The sequence below is a fragment of the Urocitellus parryii genome, chromosome 12, assembly GCF_045843805.1.
Source record: "Urocitellus parryii isolate mUroPar1 chromosome 12, mUroPar1.hap1, whole genome shotgun sequence".
Classification (NCBI taxonomy): Eukaryota; Metazoa; Chordata; class Mammalia; order Rodentia; family Sciuridae; genus Urocitellus; species Urocitellus parryii.
In genome coordinates, this window is record NC_135542.1 from 57149336 (window position 1) to 57165628 (window position 16293).

At 37.0% G+C, this 16293-nt stretch overlaps 1 protein-coding gene across 1 annotated transcript; it reads right to left on the reverse strand.

Moving 5' to 3' along the window:
• Nucleotides 1-1957: 1957 nt before the first annotated feature.
• Fam98a (family with sequence similarity 98 member A) lies at nucleotides 1958-16071 on the reverse strand. Its single transcript, XM_026396071.2, has 8 exons — nucleotides 15917-16071; nucleotides 12193-12341; nucleotides 9872-10006; nucleotides 6222-6406; nucleotides 5013-5093; nucleotides 4345-4461; nucleotides 3885-4052; nucleotides 1958-3782 (listed from the first exon to the last, which is right to left on the reverse strand). Exons 1-8 carry the CDS (start codon nucleotides 15967-15969, stop codon nucleotides 3108-3110), a joined length of 1563 nt encoding a protein of 520 aa, XP_026251856.2. The 5' UTR covers nucleotides 15970-16071; the 3' UTR covers nucleotides 1958-3107.
• Nucleotides 16072-16293: the final 222 nt, after the last annotated feature.

Consider the following 16293-nt stretch of genomic DNA (forward strand, 5'->3'; position numbering starts at 1 on the left):
GAAAACATGTTATTTTTTTCCCCTGATTTTTCCCACCACCATTTACATTTGGTGGGCAGTCAGTGATTTATCATGGGAGTTCTCACACCATAGGTTATGTTTAAAAATCAACGTCTTTACTAAGAACAAAATGTGCAGATGATTGAAAAGTACGCAAGGTGAAAAGCAGTTCTAACCCTGACATGCATACCTGCTTCAATCAGTGATTTGCATTCTAGGTACACATGAATGTATACAAATGTACAAATGCAGCAGTGAACAACAGAAAGAACAGTTCTAGTTACAATCATGCAAGTGAGCAACGAAAGAAATAAAAGCAGGCAAACAGAAGTCTTATCCATCACTGTATACCCAATGATGGATGTATTTTTCTGATTAGGTGAAGTCAATGGCCCTCTGTTCAAAACAAAACAAAAAATAATGAATCACATACCATAACTATCATCCAAATTACTTAAGAAGAGATGATTAATAAAACCTATTTCTAAAAAGGATGTAATACAAGTACAGAAAGTACCCAGAAATATAGAATGGGTACTACCTAAAACAATTTCAAGTATAAGAATACAGGAGATTTGGACACTGGTAATCAGTTAAGTGTACTCAGAAATGATTGCAAGTGCTTTTCTTCAGCAAGAATTTATTTAATTCTATTCTGTGTATGGCATAGTTGGACTCTACGTTAGTTTGGATCTAGAACAAGAAATGGAAATGATAAGTCAAACAACTGTAAAAATTCTCAAGAAAATACCGACATTCTGTTCTGGTTTCTAGTAGCAGGAGGAAACAAAAGCATTAACAAAAAGTATTGTTTAAGACATATTTTAAGATTTGTGTGAAATATTCCCTCCTAAAATTTTTCCTAATTCTCCAAGAAATTCCCATATGCCCCACTCTAATAAATCACTATTTACTAGAAGTTTAAGAATATAAGATTAAAGATATCTTCCATACAAAACCTAAGAACTGTACCATAATCAGTCTAATTGGTGATATACAATATCCCGTTTCTAGAGAAGTTAAATCTATGGTGAAAAGGAGAAACTCAATTCTTGTATGATTTTTAAGGTAGAGATAAATGTCTAGTTTGAAGTAGAAAATGAGGATTTAAATATCAGAGCCAACATGGAGAAATCTATCATTTGTTTTTATACATGCTCATGTTTGAAAAAGCAATCTAGTAATTATTACATTTGTCAAAAGAATGAGTACAATGTGTATATTGTGGAGTCAGGCTATAAAAACTGATTAAAGCAAATGAAAACCTACATGTGAACAGATTCTAAAGTATAATTTCAAGATATGAAACCAGTCAACTTTATTTCTAATAGGAAATTCCTGTATGTACAAAACATTTATTTAACATCAGGAGACCAACTCTTACAATGTTTAAAACAGAACTTAGAACTTTAATAATGAAACATTTTGAACATTTTAGAATGGCATCTGTTAGCTGAAAAACAGGCAGGTGAAATTAACAAAAGGATCAATGAGGTCTTTCAAAGATGGTTTTAGTTATTAGACGTTCTTAGCAGTTAAGTAGAACATTTTCAATGGTAAAACATGATTTTTCTAAAAGTTGGTTTTTCATTTAATAAATGTATTTTCAATCCACTTCCTTTTAAGACAACCCCCCCCCCGCCCTTTTTAGGAAGAATGGAGAAACAAAACTCCCAAGATTAGAGACATTGATTTATCTTAGGTGTGGCAACAGCTACACCTAGTGGCTGGAGTTGAGTAATGCATATTTCTAGCCCTATTGTTATAAAAGTAAATTCAGAAATGATCATTTTTTAACTTATTTAGGGTTTTAGGATAAGTGTGACCTTTTACTTAACTACGTTTTAAGTAAATACTCAAGAATCTTTGGGAACAAAAGCCTTGGCTCATAAGCTTGACCCAAGTATCCAGAATTGTTAGTATTCAAAAGTAGCTAAAATAAAACTCAAACCAAAGAGAGAACATACAGATACTTTATTGCTCACCTTTCACACAAAGCACACCTCCAGCCATTTTCTTTCACAGCTTGACAATGTTTATGTATACAAAAACCCAGCAAGAAGCATCATGGCGTGTAGATTTCAGTAAAGGAGAATGTAAAACATCAACTCAGCCAGGCTTTTGTTTTCTGCAGCAATAATAAAGGGCCTCCTGCACTAAGCAAAATCTACCTTACTTTGTAGTGCATTTCTTCCATTACAAAAGAGTCTCCTGCCCGAAGCAAACTAACTTGTATTTGCTGAGCCAGTGGTATTAACTCGTGCATAAAACAAATTTCGGTTTGCTATTTCTTCTAGCAGACTTCAAGTAAAAACAAGGTTGAACAAGGAACTTGTTTTGGATGGATGCAGGTCAGTTTGAGTTGCTATACTTAACTAAATGCCTAAATGTACTATAGGTTCACAACTTAGTTTGCTTTTATAGTCTTTATGGAATTTGGCCGTGTTCAAGGTTTTCAGAGTTGAGCATATGGTACAGTATTCCATCAACTGAATAAGGCTACTGAATGTGCTATCTGCAGAAGAGCTCATTTAATAGGAACTGACCTAATGGGTCTATCATGAAGCAAATGTGGCACAACCTCTCTGAATAAAATGCCAATCGGGGCAGAATTGTGCTCGGAAAATAGGCATTACAATATTTTACACAAAACACATATAAATGGATTGTTAATATGAGGATGATTTCCTAGTAGTAAATCTAAAAAAAGTCTAGGTGAATCCTCATTTTCAAAACTGCATATTGAAAACTACTTTATTCAAGTAATTTCTTCAAAAAAAAGTATGCATGTTCTGACTGTGGAATTAGTCTACTGGTCAATTAAAGGCAACTTTAATTACCTTTTAAAAACTTTTTTTCATAGAAAGGAGAGATGTTGTATGTGTTTCTCAAATAAACAGCATTATGTAAGTCCATTAAAAACAACAACAATAAAAAAAAAAAAAAAACAGAATCAAAGGAAGACCTACAATGTTTATGCCAAGCAGGAATCTATCTGCCTGCCACCACCTGTGGTCTCACATTAATTCAAAATAGATGCTGGACTCAGGATTCTGAAACTAAGTTTCTATTATTTGAGCTCTAGCAAAATGTAAGGTTCTGTAGCCTCAACTAGTATAATGTCTTCCCTGTCCAAATCCAGAATGATTATACTGATAGCCTCCATGCTGGAAGTGTTGTTCAAATTGACCCCCTTGGTGGTAAGTCTGGCTCCCCCTTCCTCCCCACCCACCTCCCTGGCCTCCACGACCACCCCGGCCTCCTCGACCACCTCTCCCACCACGACCACCACCTCGATCACTGTGGTGCCCACCATCTTGGTATCTGTTGTCCTGCTGGTATCCACCACCCTGGTATCCACTTCCTGTGTATGAAGATGTTTGGAAACCACTATAACCACCGCCTTGATAACTACTACTGTGGCCACCATGATAGCCACCTGGCTGGAAACCTGAATCTCGATAACCACCATCTTGGTAGCCACCTCCTCCTCCTCCTCCTCCTCCACTCCCACCATCTGTCCAGCCTCCTTGATGCTTATTTCCTCTTCCTCCCCCTCGGCCACCATGGTCATAGCCACCACGTCCACCTCTCCCTCCTCCTTGTTCATGACCTCCACGTCCACCGTATGAGGAATGTTCATAACCACCTCTCCCTCCTCCTCGACCTCCTGCTTGCTGCTGGGGGCCATCTTGCCTTTTCTGCCATGGTGGCATCTCTGGGGGTGGAGGTTCAATTTCATTGGGTCTACCACCTCTGTCAGGTACCCTGCCCATCAACACCTATGGAGTAAGAAAGATATTTTTAAACTATCTCACTTTATCAATGAAGCTAAATATATTAGCTTAAAATTAAAATTAAAAAATTAAAGGTACTCTAATCACCTTATTGATGGCACAGGCAGTCTTTTCTCTTATGGAACCACTGCTTGTCCTTAAAATCTTTGACAAGTCTTGCCTTGCAGCCAAAAGATGAGCAACAGAAATAGTGCTTTTAGGAGATAAGACTGAACGCTTCGGCTGATAAACCTTGGCTAATTTTTCTGTCTGACTCTGTGGAAAGAAAAGTGTTCAAAGAAAAATATCAATTTTCAGAACAACTTAACACTCATATTAAGCAAGTTAAAGATCTGATGACAATATTTACTAAATTCCAGATGGCAGGAAAAGTTACATACTCACCACTGCTCCTACCTAGTCAAGACTTATCTGTGTAAGTATGGCTGCCAGACTTGCTGATACAGTAGGAGTAAAAGTGCAGCTAGGGATGGGGTAGGGTCCTTCCCTTTAGATGTTTAGGGATCATGTCTATAAATACTATACTTTTAAATTATTTAATAGGTACCTTAGCTCTGTCAGACCAGCCAAAGGACTGAACAGTGACATCCAAACGTTTTATTAGCAGCTTTCTCCGAACTTCATATTCATTAGCTATGGCTTGGTTAATTGCTTCTATCTTTTCCTGAAGTAAAATTAAAAAGACCAGTTAGAATTTAAAGCACTTGACCATGTGTTCCTAAAGAAGAGACACTGTATTTTATCTGTTTCCCTTAAACTGCAATCCCTAGTAATTAACACACGTAGTCCTTTCCACTTGGTAATACATTAATAGTTACTGAAATACTAGGCAAAAAGTATGTTAAGCCTGAAAACATAATAAAGATTGTGTAAAGTACAAAATTCTTGTTTAGCTTTTCACAATTCACTGTGTGAAACTCTGCCCAATGACGTTTTTGGCTTGAATCCATTTGGTGATTAGAAATAAGCATTACACTGAACTTCAATTTATTTTATTCAGCTTGTGAAAATTTTAAAAGTTATGAGATAAGTACTTCTAATCTTACACAGAATTATTCTGCATAAATATTGAGACTCACAAAAATGATTCTAAGGCTGTTCATCTAGAAAACCATGTATTAGGAAACACAACTTAAAAAGCACAAAATATAAGTGCTCACACAAAAGTCATGGAACAGATGGTTCCTTACAGTTTACCCGAGGATCTCTACTTACCCAGTGGGCTGGTCCCATTGGCTTCTTCAGTAAAGGCTTTCCCACATGATTAGGTGGAACTTTTGCTAATGTTTCCTTTAACTGACACAAAAACATAAATAAATGAACAAAAAATCTGAAAGTAAAACATATCCTCATCTTCCTAAATCCCATCATATCTTGTCATCAAAAGAAGATTCCTGACAGAGGCAAAGGTGGAGGATGTTTTGAAACGAAAATGTAAAGACCCATGAGAAACACTCACTTGTCCCACTCCTCACGAGCCTACAGAAGCATGAATTCTTCACTGGACCTAGAACAGTGCCTGATAACAGTGCCCTCAATGAGCGCTTGCTGAATGAATGAATGAACACAGAAAAATATGGACTAGATACACTGCTGCGCCCCTGTAGCATTCAGCCAAATCTGTGCATCATGGTGTCGATCTACTCCACTCTGCAAATGTACCAATTCTCAGAGTCCAGCAGATATGCATATAAGGAAAAATTCTGCTACAACAAATACCATCCTCTTTTACTCATTTTTTTTTTGTTGTTGTTAAAATTGCTTGTTCCTAATCAATTACATCAAAAATAACTATTGCCAAGACGTGGTATGAAAACAATTCCAATTCATTTTCACATACTAGATTAAATTAGCAGTCAATAAATCTAGTTTGCTAATTACATTGTCTGTGGCTGCGTCCTGCTGCAACAGCAGAGTTGCATCATTTTCAGAGACAGTGCATGGGTTGAAAAGCCAAAAATATTTATTACCTGGACCTTTAAGAAAAATCTGGCCAACCCAAATATATAAGACCCAGAGTGACTGGATTAGACAAATATTAACATCCTTTTCAGTCCAGTCAATGGGATAGGGTGATATCATTTAATGATAAAGACCTTAAAAATTAATTGTGTAAAAGTTCAATGACAAATTTTAAAAAGGACTTATATCTTAATTATTTTTACATTAGCTTATGTCAGCTCATAAACCAAGGAGTCAAGTTTCCTTTTTGAAAAAGAAACATGCTAATATGTTTTGTAAAATGTTAAAACACTAATTTCTCTTTAAGGCATCTAGGATTTAAAACCCAAAACTCATTTAGTAACAATTACTTAAGAATATGAACATCAGGTTCCCATTAAGAGAAATAAACTTAATGTTTCATTTCAAACAAATGTAGGACTATGCCTTTAATACACTACAATCTGGTACTAAAGGTCTTACTTTTTTTTCAATCCCGCTGAAGAATTGGAACATAGTTATATTGGCTGGAGGTTTGGACATTCCTAGAGCAATACATATGCCTTTCAACTCTTGAAAGACCTCACTACCGCCTCCTTCTTGAGCTTTTTTTGGAGGAGCATTCACACAGAGCATTCTGGCAGCTTCTAGTTCTGAGATGAGGTATGCTGAAGTAAACAAAATAAGATTTCAAATGAGATACAGCTATAGTTAATAGTCATAAGTCTGGAGTCACAACTCTATAGACCTAATGATATGTAACTTTTAAAGCTGCAAGAATGGATAAAAACACGAAAGAAAAAACATTTTTACCTGTAAATGACATAACATAGATACTGGTTATGTAATTCAGGTATTTCACCAATATATAATGCTTAAAAGTCAATTTAAAAATAAGCAATTCTTCTTTGGAACCAAAGGATCAAGGGAGATCACATTTACAGATTTGGATTCTTGCATTCTACCATTAAGGAACCTCCAGAACAAGGGTTGGCATCTGTTAAACAATTTGTAGAAAGTGATTGGTGGCCAATTTTTAGTGACGGTTAAAAAGTGCACACACACACACACACACATATGTATGTATGTAACATATACGTGAGTGAGTGTGTATTTTAACTTCTCCCCACTTGTGAGCACCAGTGATCTATCTATCTTGCTCTCTTGTCTCCCAATAATAAGGTAGCCTGTTAAACCAACCGTTTAACTTGCGGGAGAAGTGGGAAGGCACCAACTCCCCAAAGTTCCTTTCCATGTTTCCAGCATCCTCATGCTACTGTCTGGCTGGTGAAGAAAGCCCTCCTCCATCTCTGCCCTCCTCAGGGTGCCCTTCCCCCTACTTTTCTTACCTCATTCCCCGAAAACAACAAAACTTCAAATCACTTTTTGGCAGAATCTCCTTTGTGTCAATATCATGCCCTTGAGTGCTGATTTTTAGCCATGTATAGTGAGGGCCACAGTCTGTTTCAGGCAATTCAATTGAAAGTCCAAATATTAAATTCCATTCCCTTAAACTTCCCAAGGACATTTCAATTTTTATAAAATGACAGTTAAGAATCATTTGAATCTTAAGACTTTCAGGTTATGTGGCAAAGGGAAATAATTCTAAGAGGGTAGTTTTAGACAAAGACATTTTGTAGGCCCTTAAGTCCTATGGGAAGTACAAAACACTGATCAGTTTGAATATCTCATTTACTACCCTCAAGGTGTAAGGTTAGGAGCACAGGGGGACCATAATTGGGCAAATCATTTCTGAAAAGCTGCCAAGTTCTGTTCTAAAACAATAAACACAGCTAAATTTCTGCAAAGGCCATTCTAAGTAGATTTGATAAAATCTTAATGTGTTCCATATAGCAACCTGCACTTATGTGTTAAAACATCTAAACAGTAAAACCCAGAGTTATGAAAATAAACACTTGTTGTTATGGGTTTTACTAGCAGATTGCCACACTCATTGTCTGTGGCTGCTTTCCTGCTCCAACAGCAGAGTTGCATAGTTTTTACAGAGACAGTGCATGGGTTGCACAGCCAGAAATACTTACTACCTGGCTCTTTAAGAAAAAGTTTGCCAACCCTTGTTCTAGAAAATCACACACAAAATGATTTAATAAAAAGATTCTCTAAATTTGGGACAACATAGTTCATGTATTAACAAAATTAGTTCACCAATATAATTACCATGAAAAAAGCTTTAAATGTGACTGATGTTTTCAAAAGGAAATGCATTAGAGATATTACAAAAAATAAACCAGAGAGTATCTCTACTTATGATCTAGTTGAGAATAAAGACATAGTCTCACCCCAAAAAAGATGACTAACTCTTCATCTACTAGAAACTGTGATCTGACTTAACTTACCCACAGGAAACAATCTGAGGACTACAAAAGGCCAAAGAATAGCCAAAGCAGAGTCCTTATTCTGACACGAGTGACTTTTTCTACCTCTCCAAGACTATTCTATTTCATGAACAGTTCTCATGAAGTTTATTTGTTCTTCCCCTCAAAATATAATATGCTAAAGGACTCAATTTGGGAGGCAAGGGTGCTGGAAGTAGAATTATAGCATCACGATGTGACAACCGATGTGTGGGGAAAGATGAGAAATAGTTACACAGAGCAGCAATGAGTATGTATCAAAAATGCTGGAATGAAAGAGAGGTTACAAACTGAGAACACTTTAGAAAGGGGAAACAGTGGAGGCAAAGGCAAAGAGGGAAACAGAGTGCATATATGAAAAATTAAAAGACAAGTAACCTTTGGCTGATTTAGTCATTAATTGAGGAGCAAACAGTTTGATAGTCTTGAAAAGCTTTTGAGGTGATAGCACATTAAAAATAAAGTCTATTATTATGACCCTGAGTCCAAAATAATTTCAGTGCAATCTGATTAAGAAATGGGGAAGATATAAAAACGTTTTATGAAGATTTACATTTAAAGTGGGTTTTATAAGTATCAAGGCTAAAAAGCTAAACTCTGAGCAATTCAGGGTCATTACTAGTTATTCTATACAGCTGTTACCTTCCTGCATATTAACATATTCTAAGTGTCAAATACTATTGGTGAGGGTAAACAATGTACAGAGGGAGTCAGCTGAATACAATGCTTTTGAGCTAGTTATGGAATTATACAACTGAATGAAAATCTAAGAGCCATATGCAGCAACATCAATACCTAAAGCAATACCTACCCTTATGTGCATACTCCCCCTCCTCCAGCAGCAATCACTTGACCAAGGGGAAGTTAAGAAAGGGATTTTGGAATAACTTAGTGCCCAAGTATAATGACTATGAGCAACTTTTTAAAAAACTTAAATCTTCAGAACTGCAATATGAAGTATAATTTTTCAGAGACACTTTAAAAATCCTTTGAATAGTGTTTATCATAACAAGAACTTAATAATCAATTAACCAAAGCTTAGTTTAAATGTGTTTTAGAATGATATAACAATTCTGAATTAAGATTACTGGTTGCGTTTATTATAAAGTTTACACAAGGCAATAAAATTTGAAGTCTATTTACTATTTTTCATGGTGAAAAGGCAAACAATTGTTAGTATATAAAAAACATGGAAGGAAAGAACTTTTTATAAAATCTTACTTCCTGGAATGATCAGTAAGTATAGGAACTATCCAAGTGTTATTACAGAATGTTTACAAATAAATCAAAACCCTCCAAATAATTCAAACCACAAACACATATAAATAAGATAAATTACTTTAATAATTACATTAACTCTATCTAGTAAATGCTTACTCTTCTCAAAGAATTAATAAGTGAAGCCTTTGTTATTTCCACACTGTCTTCCCAGTCTACTTAAAAATGTGCTTCTGGTCTAGAATGCAAAGGTTTAACAATCACACACTCTTTTAACATTCCAGCATACCATTGGTCACATCAGATGAAGCAAAACAGCCTGAGAACCACCAAAGGAGAAATAATAAAGGAGCACCAATCATAAAGCCAACAATGCTACCAGTGCATTTGCCCACAATCTGCTCCTAAATCGGAAATTTAAGAACATTTTGTTTAAAATAGTAGTAGTATTACATTCATAACAGAATTAAAAAATCAGTTTATTAGTCATGAAAAACATAAATAGAAAAAATAACTACATTCTAATAGCCATGAACTTACTGAGCAAAAGGAGGCAGTTCTTCTGTACGAGAAGGCGCTTGGTCACATCCCCAGAGGTCAGTGAAAGATATGGGCAGTTCATCTCCCCTAGTAGCCCACTCACCTCAAGCTGGAATTCTTCAGCCTCACTTGGACCTTTTCAAGAATTAAAATAATCTTATTTAATAATACTGTTGTTTTTCCATTAGCATAACAATTACATCTTAAAAACTGAAATTTTAATAGGCCTTTCCAAACTTGAGTTCCTTTCCCTTCTAATTTATTCTTTCTTATACCACTGAAAATTTCTTTCTTACACTGCACATTAGGTTATTCCTTTATATGACAATCTTTAATGGCTCCTAATGTATACCTCATGTAATTAATTTTTTCAGTTTGCCTTTAATGAATCTTCACAGCTACTCATGTTTGCCCTTCCCTGCTCATTCGATTATCATCATCTACTTACCATTTCCTCAAATAATCCCTCTATTGGTGCCAGTCATCTTCTCATTAAGCCCTCATTTATTTCCTGTCACTGATAAGCCTACTGCTCTCTTCTCCTCCAGCAAATCCCACTTATCCAAAAACCCAGCGGTCTTGCTCCTTGACAAACTTTCTCCAAGTACTATAGCTCTGCCTGTGAACCACATAGGGAAGCATTTAATTACTGTACTAATCTCCAGTTATTTCATTTGTACCTAATATTCCCAGTTAGACTAAGTTTGAAGGCAGCTAATATAACTTATAGTTCATATTTCCATAATGTGAAAAAAGGTAAACAGTAAACAGGCTTTGGGTAAGCCAAAGATGGGGTTGCTTTCTTCTGTATCATTTTGATGGTTCCATATTCCGTATCAAAGATGGGTAAAAATTAAACTTTAATTTATCTGACCCCAGTCCAAGGATTGTATTATCAATGTTCTGCAAACTGATTTATAAATGTTGGGTTCCACAGTGCTCCTTTAGAGGCACCTGGGGAAGTGAGGTAGTAACACTGGAAGACTGTATTATCAGTGTTTTCTCAGCTGTCATCTATGCAGCCTGGAGTTCCATAGAGGTCCTTCACAGGCAGCTAGGGAGGACCAGGAGAAAATATCTGTGCTAAAAGTACCCCCCTCTCCAAGTCAAGCAGATCAGCTATACTTTCTCACCTGTTTTATGTGTTGGGTTCCATATAATGCGCCACTTAAATAAAGGGGCTGCAAGTTTAAATCTTACAATTTCTTGACATGTTAGGTCAAGAGGTACTGTAGCTAAGAACAGGGTCTCTGAACTTGACTGCTGAGGTTGAGTCCTAGTTCTGCCTCCAATGGGTTATGTGACAAAACTTCTTTAAGCTTCTTTGTTAAAATGTATGAGAGTAATCAAATATGCCCACAGGGTTGCCCTGAGTTAAGATATGTAAAGTGCTTAGAACTTGTAAGTACAATGATCCTAAGCTCTGCTATTGTTACACCTGACTTTCCTTAATAATTAGAATTGGGGAAAAGCTCAGTGGTAAAGTGCCTGCTTACCAAGCCCAGAAAACACATATTCACAGACAAGAAGTGGATGCAACTAACATGTCTACATTAAACACTAACATGCAAGTGAGTAAACTCTTCAAAATGGGATTATGTGTGGGGGGAGGGGATTATGGGTATTGTTTTTCCTAAGGGTGGGGTTAACAGGTGGGCATTTTTGTTTGTCTCCTATTATAGGTTTACTTATGGCAACAAGGAACCAGATGGTGGAGTGTCAGGTTCCAAGTTTTTGTCTCTTTTGCAGAGTTGACAAACTAATGCTCAAGAGATGACAAAATTGACAATATAAAGCAGCTCTCAGCCCTATAAATCTGATGGTGCTGGATCTGGTCTTGATGTATTTAATGATACATTCTTACGATAAGGTTCTTGATTAAGCAGTTTTCTTCCTCCATAGCACAGCAGAATTATAATACATTTGCTTTACATGATATAATGTGCTTCTGGAATCTAGTAGTCCTTAAAGGAAAAATTTCTAGTTCTAGCCACCAATTCAGGATCTCATGATACATATTATGCAAAAAATGGAAAGTTCATATATTCCATACGCTATCTGTTTTTCTGTATTACAGTAACAGGGTCTTTTCAGTCTCCACAATTTTTTTTAAAGTTACATGACTACATTCTGTTTTTTAAACTTCTGAATCACCTTATCTCTAAAAAACTATGGAGGAAAAAAAGTATATTGGTTCTTTAACAAAATATTCTTTACATTTACAAAAAAACCCATGAAATTTAAGCTTTAGTATCAATAATGTTAACTGACAATACAATTTTATGTTTATACTTTACACCTCTAAATAAATGTTTACTTACTGTTAGTTGCTTGAACATTTTCCTCTAGTTTACAGAGCACTCTTAATTCAGATACCAGCCAAGCACAGAGTTTAGTAAACTCGGGGGAACTGGCTCCAGCAGAGACTGCTTGAGACAGTGCGCCATCATCCAACAATGGGCCCTTGTAACTGGTGAAAAAGGAATTACACTTCAGAAGAATATAAAGCCCCCCTAGGAGACTACAGGTAAAATAGTCTATGTATTATTTATATAATTAAGCAATATTTAAAAGGGTAAATTATGATGACCAATTTCTAAACTTGCAAATGTAAACAAAACAGAACTTGCTGAACCATTTTAAAAATAAGCCAAAAGGTAACTGTACTTACATTCTTCAGATTATATGTGAATATTTAACAGAACCACATCTAATATTAAATTGTCAACTTTTGTACATTTACTGAAAGCTCTTATTTCAGGTTTATTTCCTTACTGTTATGAAATATTAAAACCAATTAACAAGTGATAGCTAATTATACTGGCACTATTTCAGAAATAAAGCTTTTAAGTTATCTATGCTAGATTTTTTCCAGAAATCAATTAGGTTAGGTTTTTAGTGACTTCTTTCAACCCCCCTTCCCCCAAAAAAACTTTCTAATTAGACATTTACTTTCTTTTTCTACACTTAATGGCGGTTAAGGTTAGTAAGACAGCCAGGTTAGGTGGCATATGCCTGTAATTCCAGCTATTTGGAATCTAAGGCAGGATGTTTGCAGGTTTGCAGGAACTTAATGATACTGTCTTAAAAAATAAAATGGGCTAGTGATGTAGCTTAGTGGTAGAGCATCCCTAGGTTCAATCTCTATCACCATAAAAATGAATAAATTATAAGTGAGGCCCTAAGCAACTTAGAAAGAGACCCTGTCTCAAAATAAAAAATAAAAAGGACTGAGGATGTGGCTTAGGGTAAAGCAATGCTGGGGTTCAATCTCTTGTCCAAAAAAAAAAAAAAAAAAAAGTAAAACATATTAGTAGTACCAGAAAAATATCAAGATTACTTTAATAACTGTTGGTCAGTTGAATCAGTACGTATGAATCCTAATCTTTTGTAAATAATCCCAAAGCAATCATAAAAATTTATAAAATGTTCAAACATTCATGACAATAATAAACACCCATTACCTTATTCTAGAATTTAAGGTTTTGCTATTCAAAATAATCTTAAATACATATGTTCAGATTGTTTTATATTTATTTAAATGAAATACTGATTAAAACATTATTATTAAAGATGACATTATATATGCTTAACATTAATGTGAGATTACATTTACAAAAGAAATAGAATGGGAAGCAGGATGTGGTGGCACATGCCTGTAATCCCAACCACTAGGGAGGTTGAGGCAGGAGGATGGCAAGTTTGAGTCCAATAGGGACAACTTAAAGAAACTCTGTGTCAAAATAAAAAATAATTTTTAAAAAGTGGGGGAGGGTATAGCTCAGTGGTAGTAGTTTCTTCACATGTGCAAGGCTCTGGATTTGATCCCCAGTGTTCACAAAAAATGCAAGCAAAGCAAACATGCAAGCTTAACATAAAATTGAGATTATAGCCAGGAATGCTGGCATATGCCTGTAATCCCAGCTATTGGAGAGGCTCAGATAGGAGGAATATATATAAGAGACTAGCATGGGAACTCAGGGAGACTCTATCTCAAAATAAAATTTTAAAAAGAGATCTACGGGTATAGCTCAGAGATAGCGTACTCCTGGGTTCAATTCCCAGTACTGTTAAAAAAAGGGGGGCAGGGAGTCCTGGGGATATAGATCAGTGATGTATCCCTGGGTTTAATGCTTAGTACAAAAAAAGATTAAAAAAAAAAAAGATTATTGGGGCTACGGCAGTAGCTCATTGGCAGAGTGCTTACCTAGCACATGTGAGGCACTGGATTCAATCTTAGCACCACCCAAAAAAAAAAAAAGAAAGGCATTCTGTCTGTCCATCTACAACTACAAAAAATAAAATAAAAAATAAATAAAAAGACTATTGAAATTATACATAGTCTAGAATGTAAACAGAAAAAAAAATCACACGTTAATAGATACTGGAAAGAAGAGACTGGGCCTAGAAATTCCTTCTTGTATTTCATATTTAGACTTTATTAACTTATTCAACAAGTAGTTACTGAATTCCTACTGTGTGCCAAGTTAAGAGACAAAAAGATAGTCATTCACCTCTAACACTTTTCACTGAATAAAAGGACGTGTCAATCAATTAAGCATGTATTTTAACATTTGAGTCACCAAATTACGTTAAAATTTATAAAAATTCCTTGATTTATATTACAACCTAATGATTTACTTGACTACAATTATTATAGTAATAATTACTTTCATAGTACCCAAGAGGAAAACAAAACATAGTTTAAAAAAACATAGGTAAAAGAACAATAAGGAGAAGAAACTGCATCCATGGCCAACTGTGAAGTGACCTTTTATTCATATGGAAGGATTACATTTAAAGAAGGCCAATCTGTCTCCTCTCATTCCACTCCTTCAACACCTAAACCTGAAGTGTCATTTATGCCCTAATGAAAGAAATAAGCCCCTAAAGCCTGGAACATTCATGAACATTTAGATCAAGTTTCAAAGAAAAGAACAATGGTAATTCACTTTGACAAAGAAAGATAAGTACCACTGCTGCCTTTCCTAAAGATTTCTACTAAAACAGCAAACACACCCTTAAGGGTGTTTTCCTAAAGAAAGGTTTCTCTTAAGGGTTTCTACGTCCTGGAAACGTCATAAGGAATGTTGTGACAAAGGACTAGTTACTTATAAACACAACTAGCTAAATCTGTACTTTTTTATTTTCTTCTTCTTCTTCTTCTTCTTTTTTTTTTTTTTTGATATAGTACCTGTAAGCAAATACTGAATCATACAATTTGTTTCTGGAACCATATTTAGCCCAAGAGGTTCCAAGTTCTCAAATTTAATAGAGTAAATTGATCTGGGTGACCCAGTGTGATAAGAAGCCCTACTTCCAAGCTCCGAGATATGATGAATTATGATTGGGTAACTGTTAAGAGAGGGAGAGAGAAAATGCAAACAAATATGCCGGTTCTTGGTGGCTGAAGATTGATCCTAGTCTAAAGGGGCTCAAGACGGCAGTGTCAGAGACTGAGAAAACTGTCAGTTGTTCCCAGAGAGGTGGTGATAGGTTAGGTGCACAGCTGAGCAGGCTAGAGGGACGCATGCAGCGCCCAACATGTGCCTTAGCGAAGCCAAGGTGCATGCAGAGGATGACTGGGCAAAGGAGATTTTTTTTTTTTTTTTGAGAGAAGTGGGGTGTGGTAGAAACAGAGGCTCAAAGCAGGGGCAGGAAATTTGGAGGACAAGTAGGAAAACAATCAACTTTGGCAACCTCTAGAGTGGGGGTAGTGCAGAAAGACGGGAGCAAGCAGAGAAGCTCGGGGAATGGGGGTGGCGAGAACCAAAGCCCAGACAATGACACGCATGACTGACAAACGCTGCGGGCAACTCGGCTACGGGGAGCTCCGGGCAAGACTAGGGGCATTGGGGCTGGAGGGCCCGAGCCCGCACGGAAGGCAGTGGACGTGGCATTGGGGGTCCCGGGGCCACAGGGAAGCGACAGCAGGAGCCACGGGGTGAGGCGTGGAGAGGCAGGTGTCTCCCGACTGGGCGCAGAAGGAGTTCTCGGGGCGTCAGCAGTGTGGGGTTTGAGAGACCCGTGCCCTGGCAGTCTTACCCTAGGTCTTCCAACGACTCCAAGATGTCAGTCTCCATGAGGTCACACTCCATGCTACTGTGGTATTCAAATTTCCGAGTCGTCAGGCTCCCCTCTTCGCCGGCAACGCGTACACTCCCGCATGCGCTCTCTCCCCGGAACTTCCAAATCGACAGCTGGCGCCTCAGCCTCTGCACTGCGCATGTCCCGAGCGTGCGCAGGCGGCTGGGACCGGCCTGCCGCCCCACCCCCACTCGCTAAAGGCTTGCTGGGCTGCACTGGTCTGCACATGCGTACTACTAAATGGTGAAGTCGGCCGCCCCAAGAAGGGCAGGAGGGACTGGCTGCGTGGCAGATGGGCCTGGGGACCTGGCCAGGGGGAACGCTCTAAATCCTCC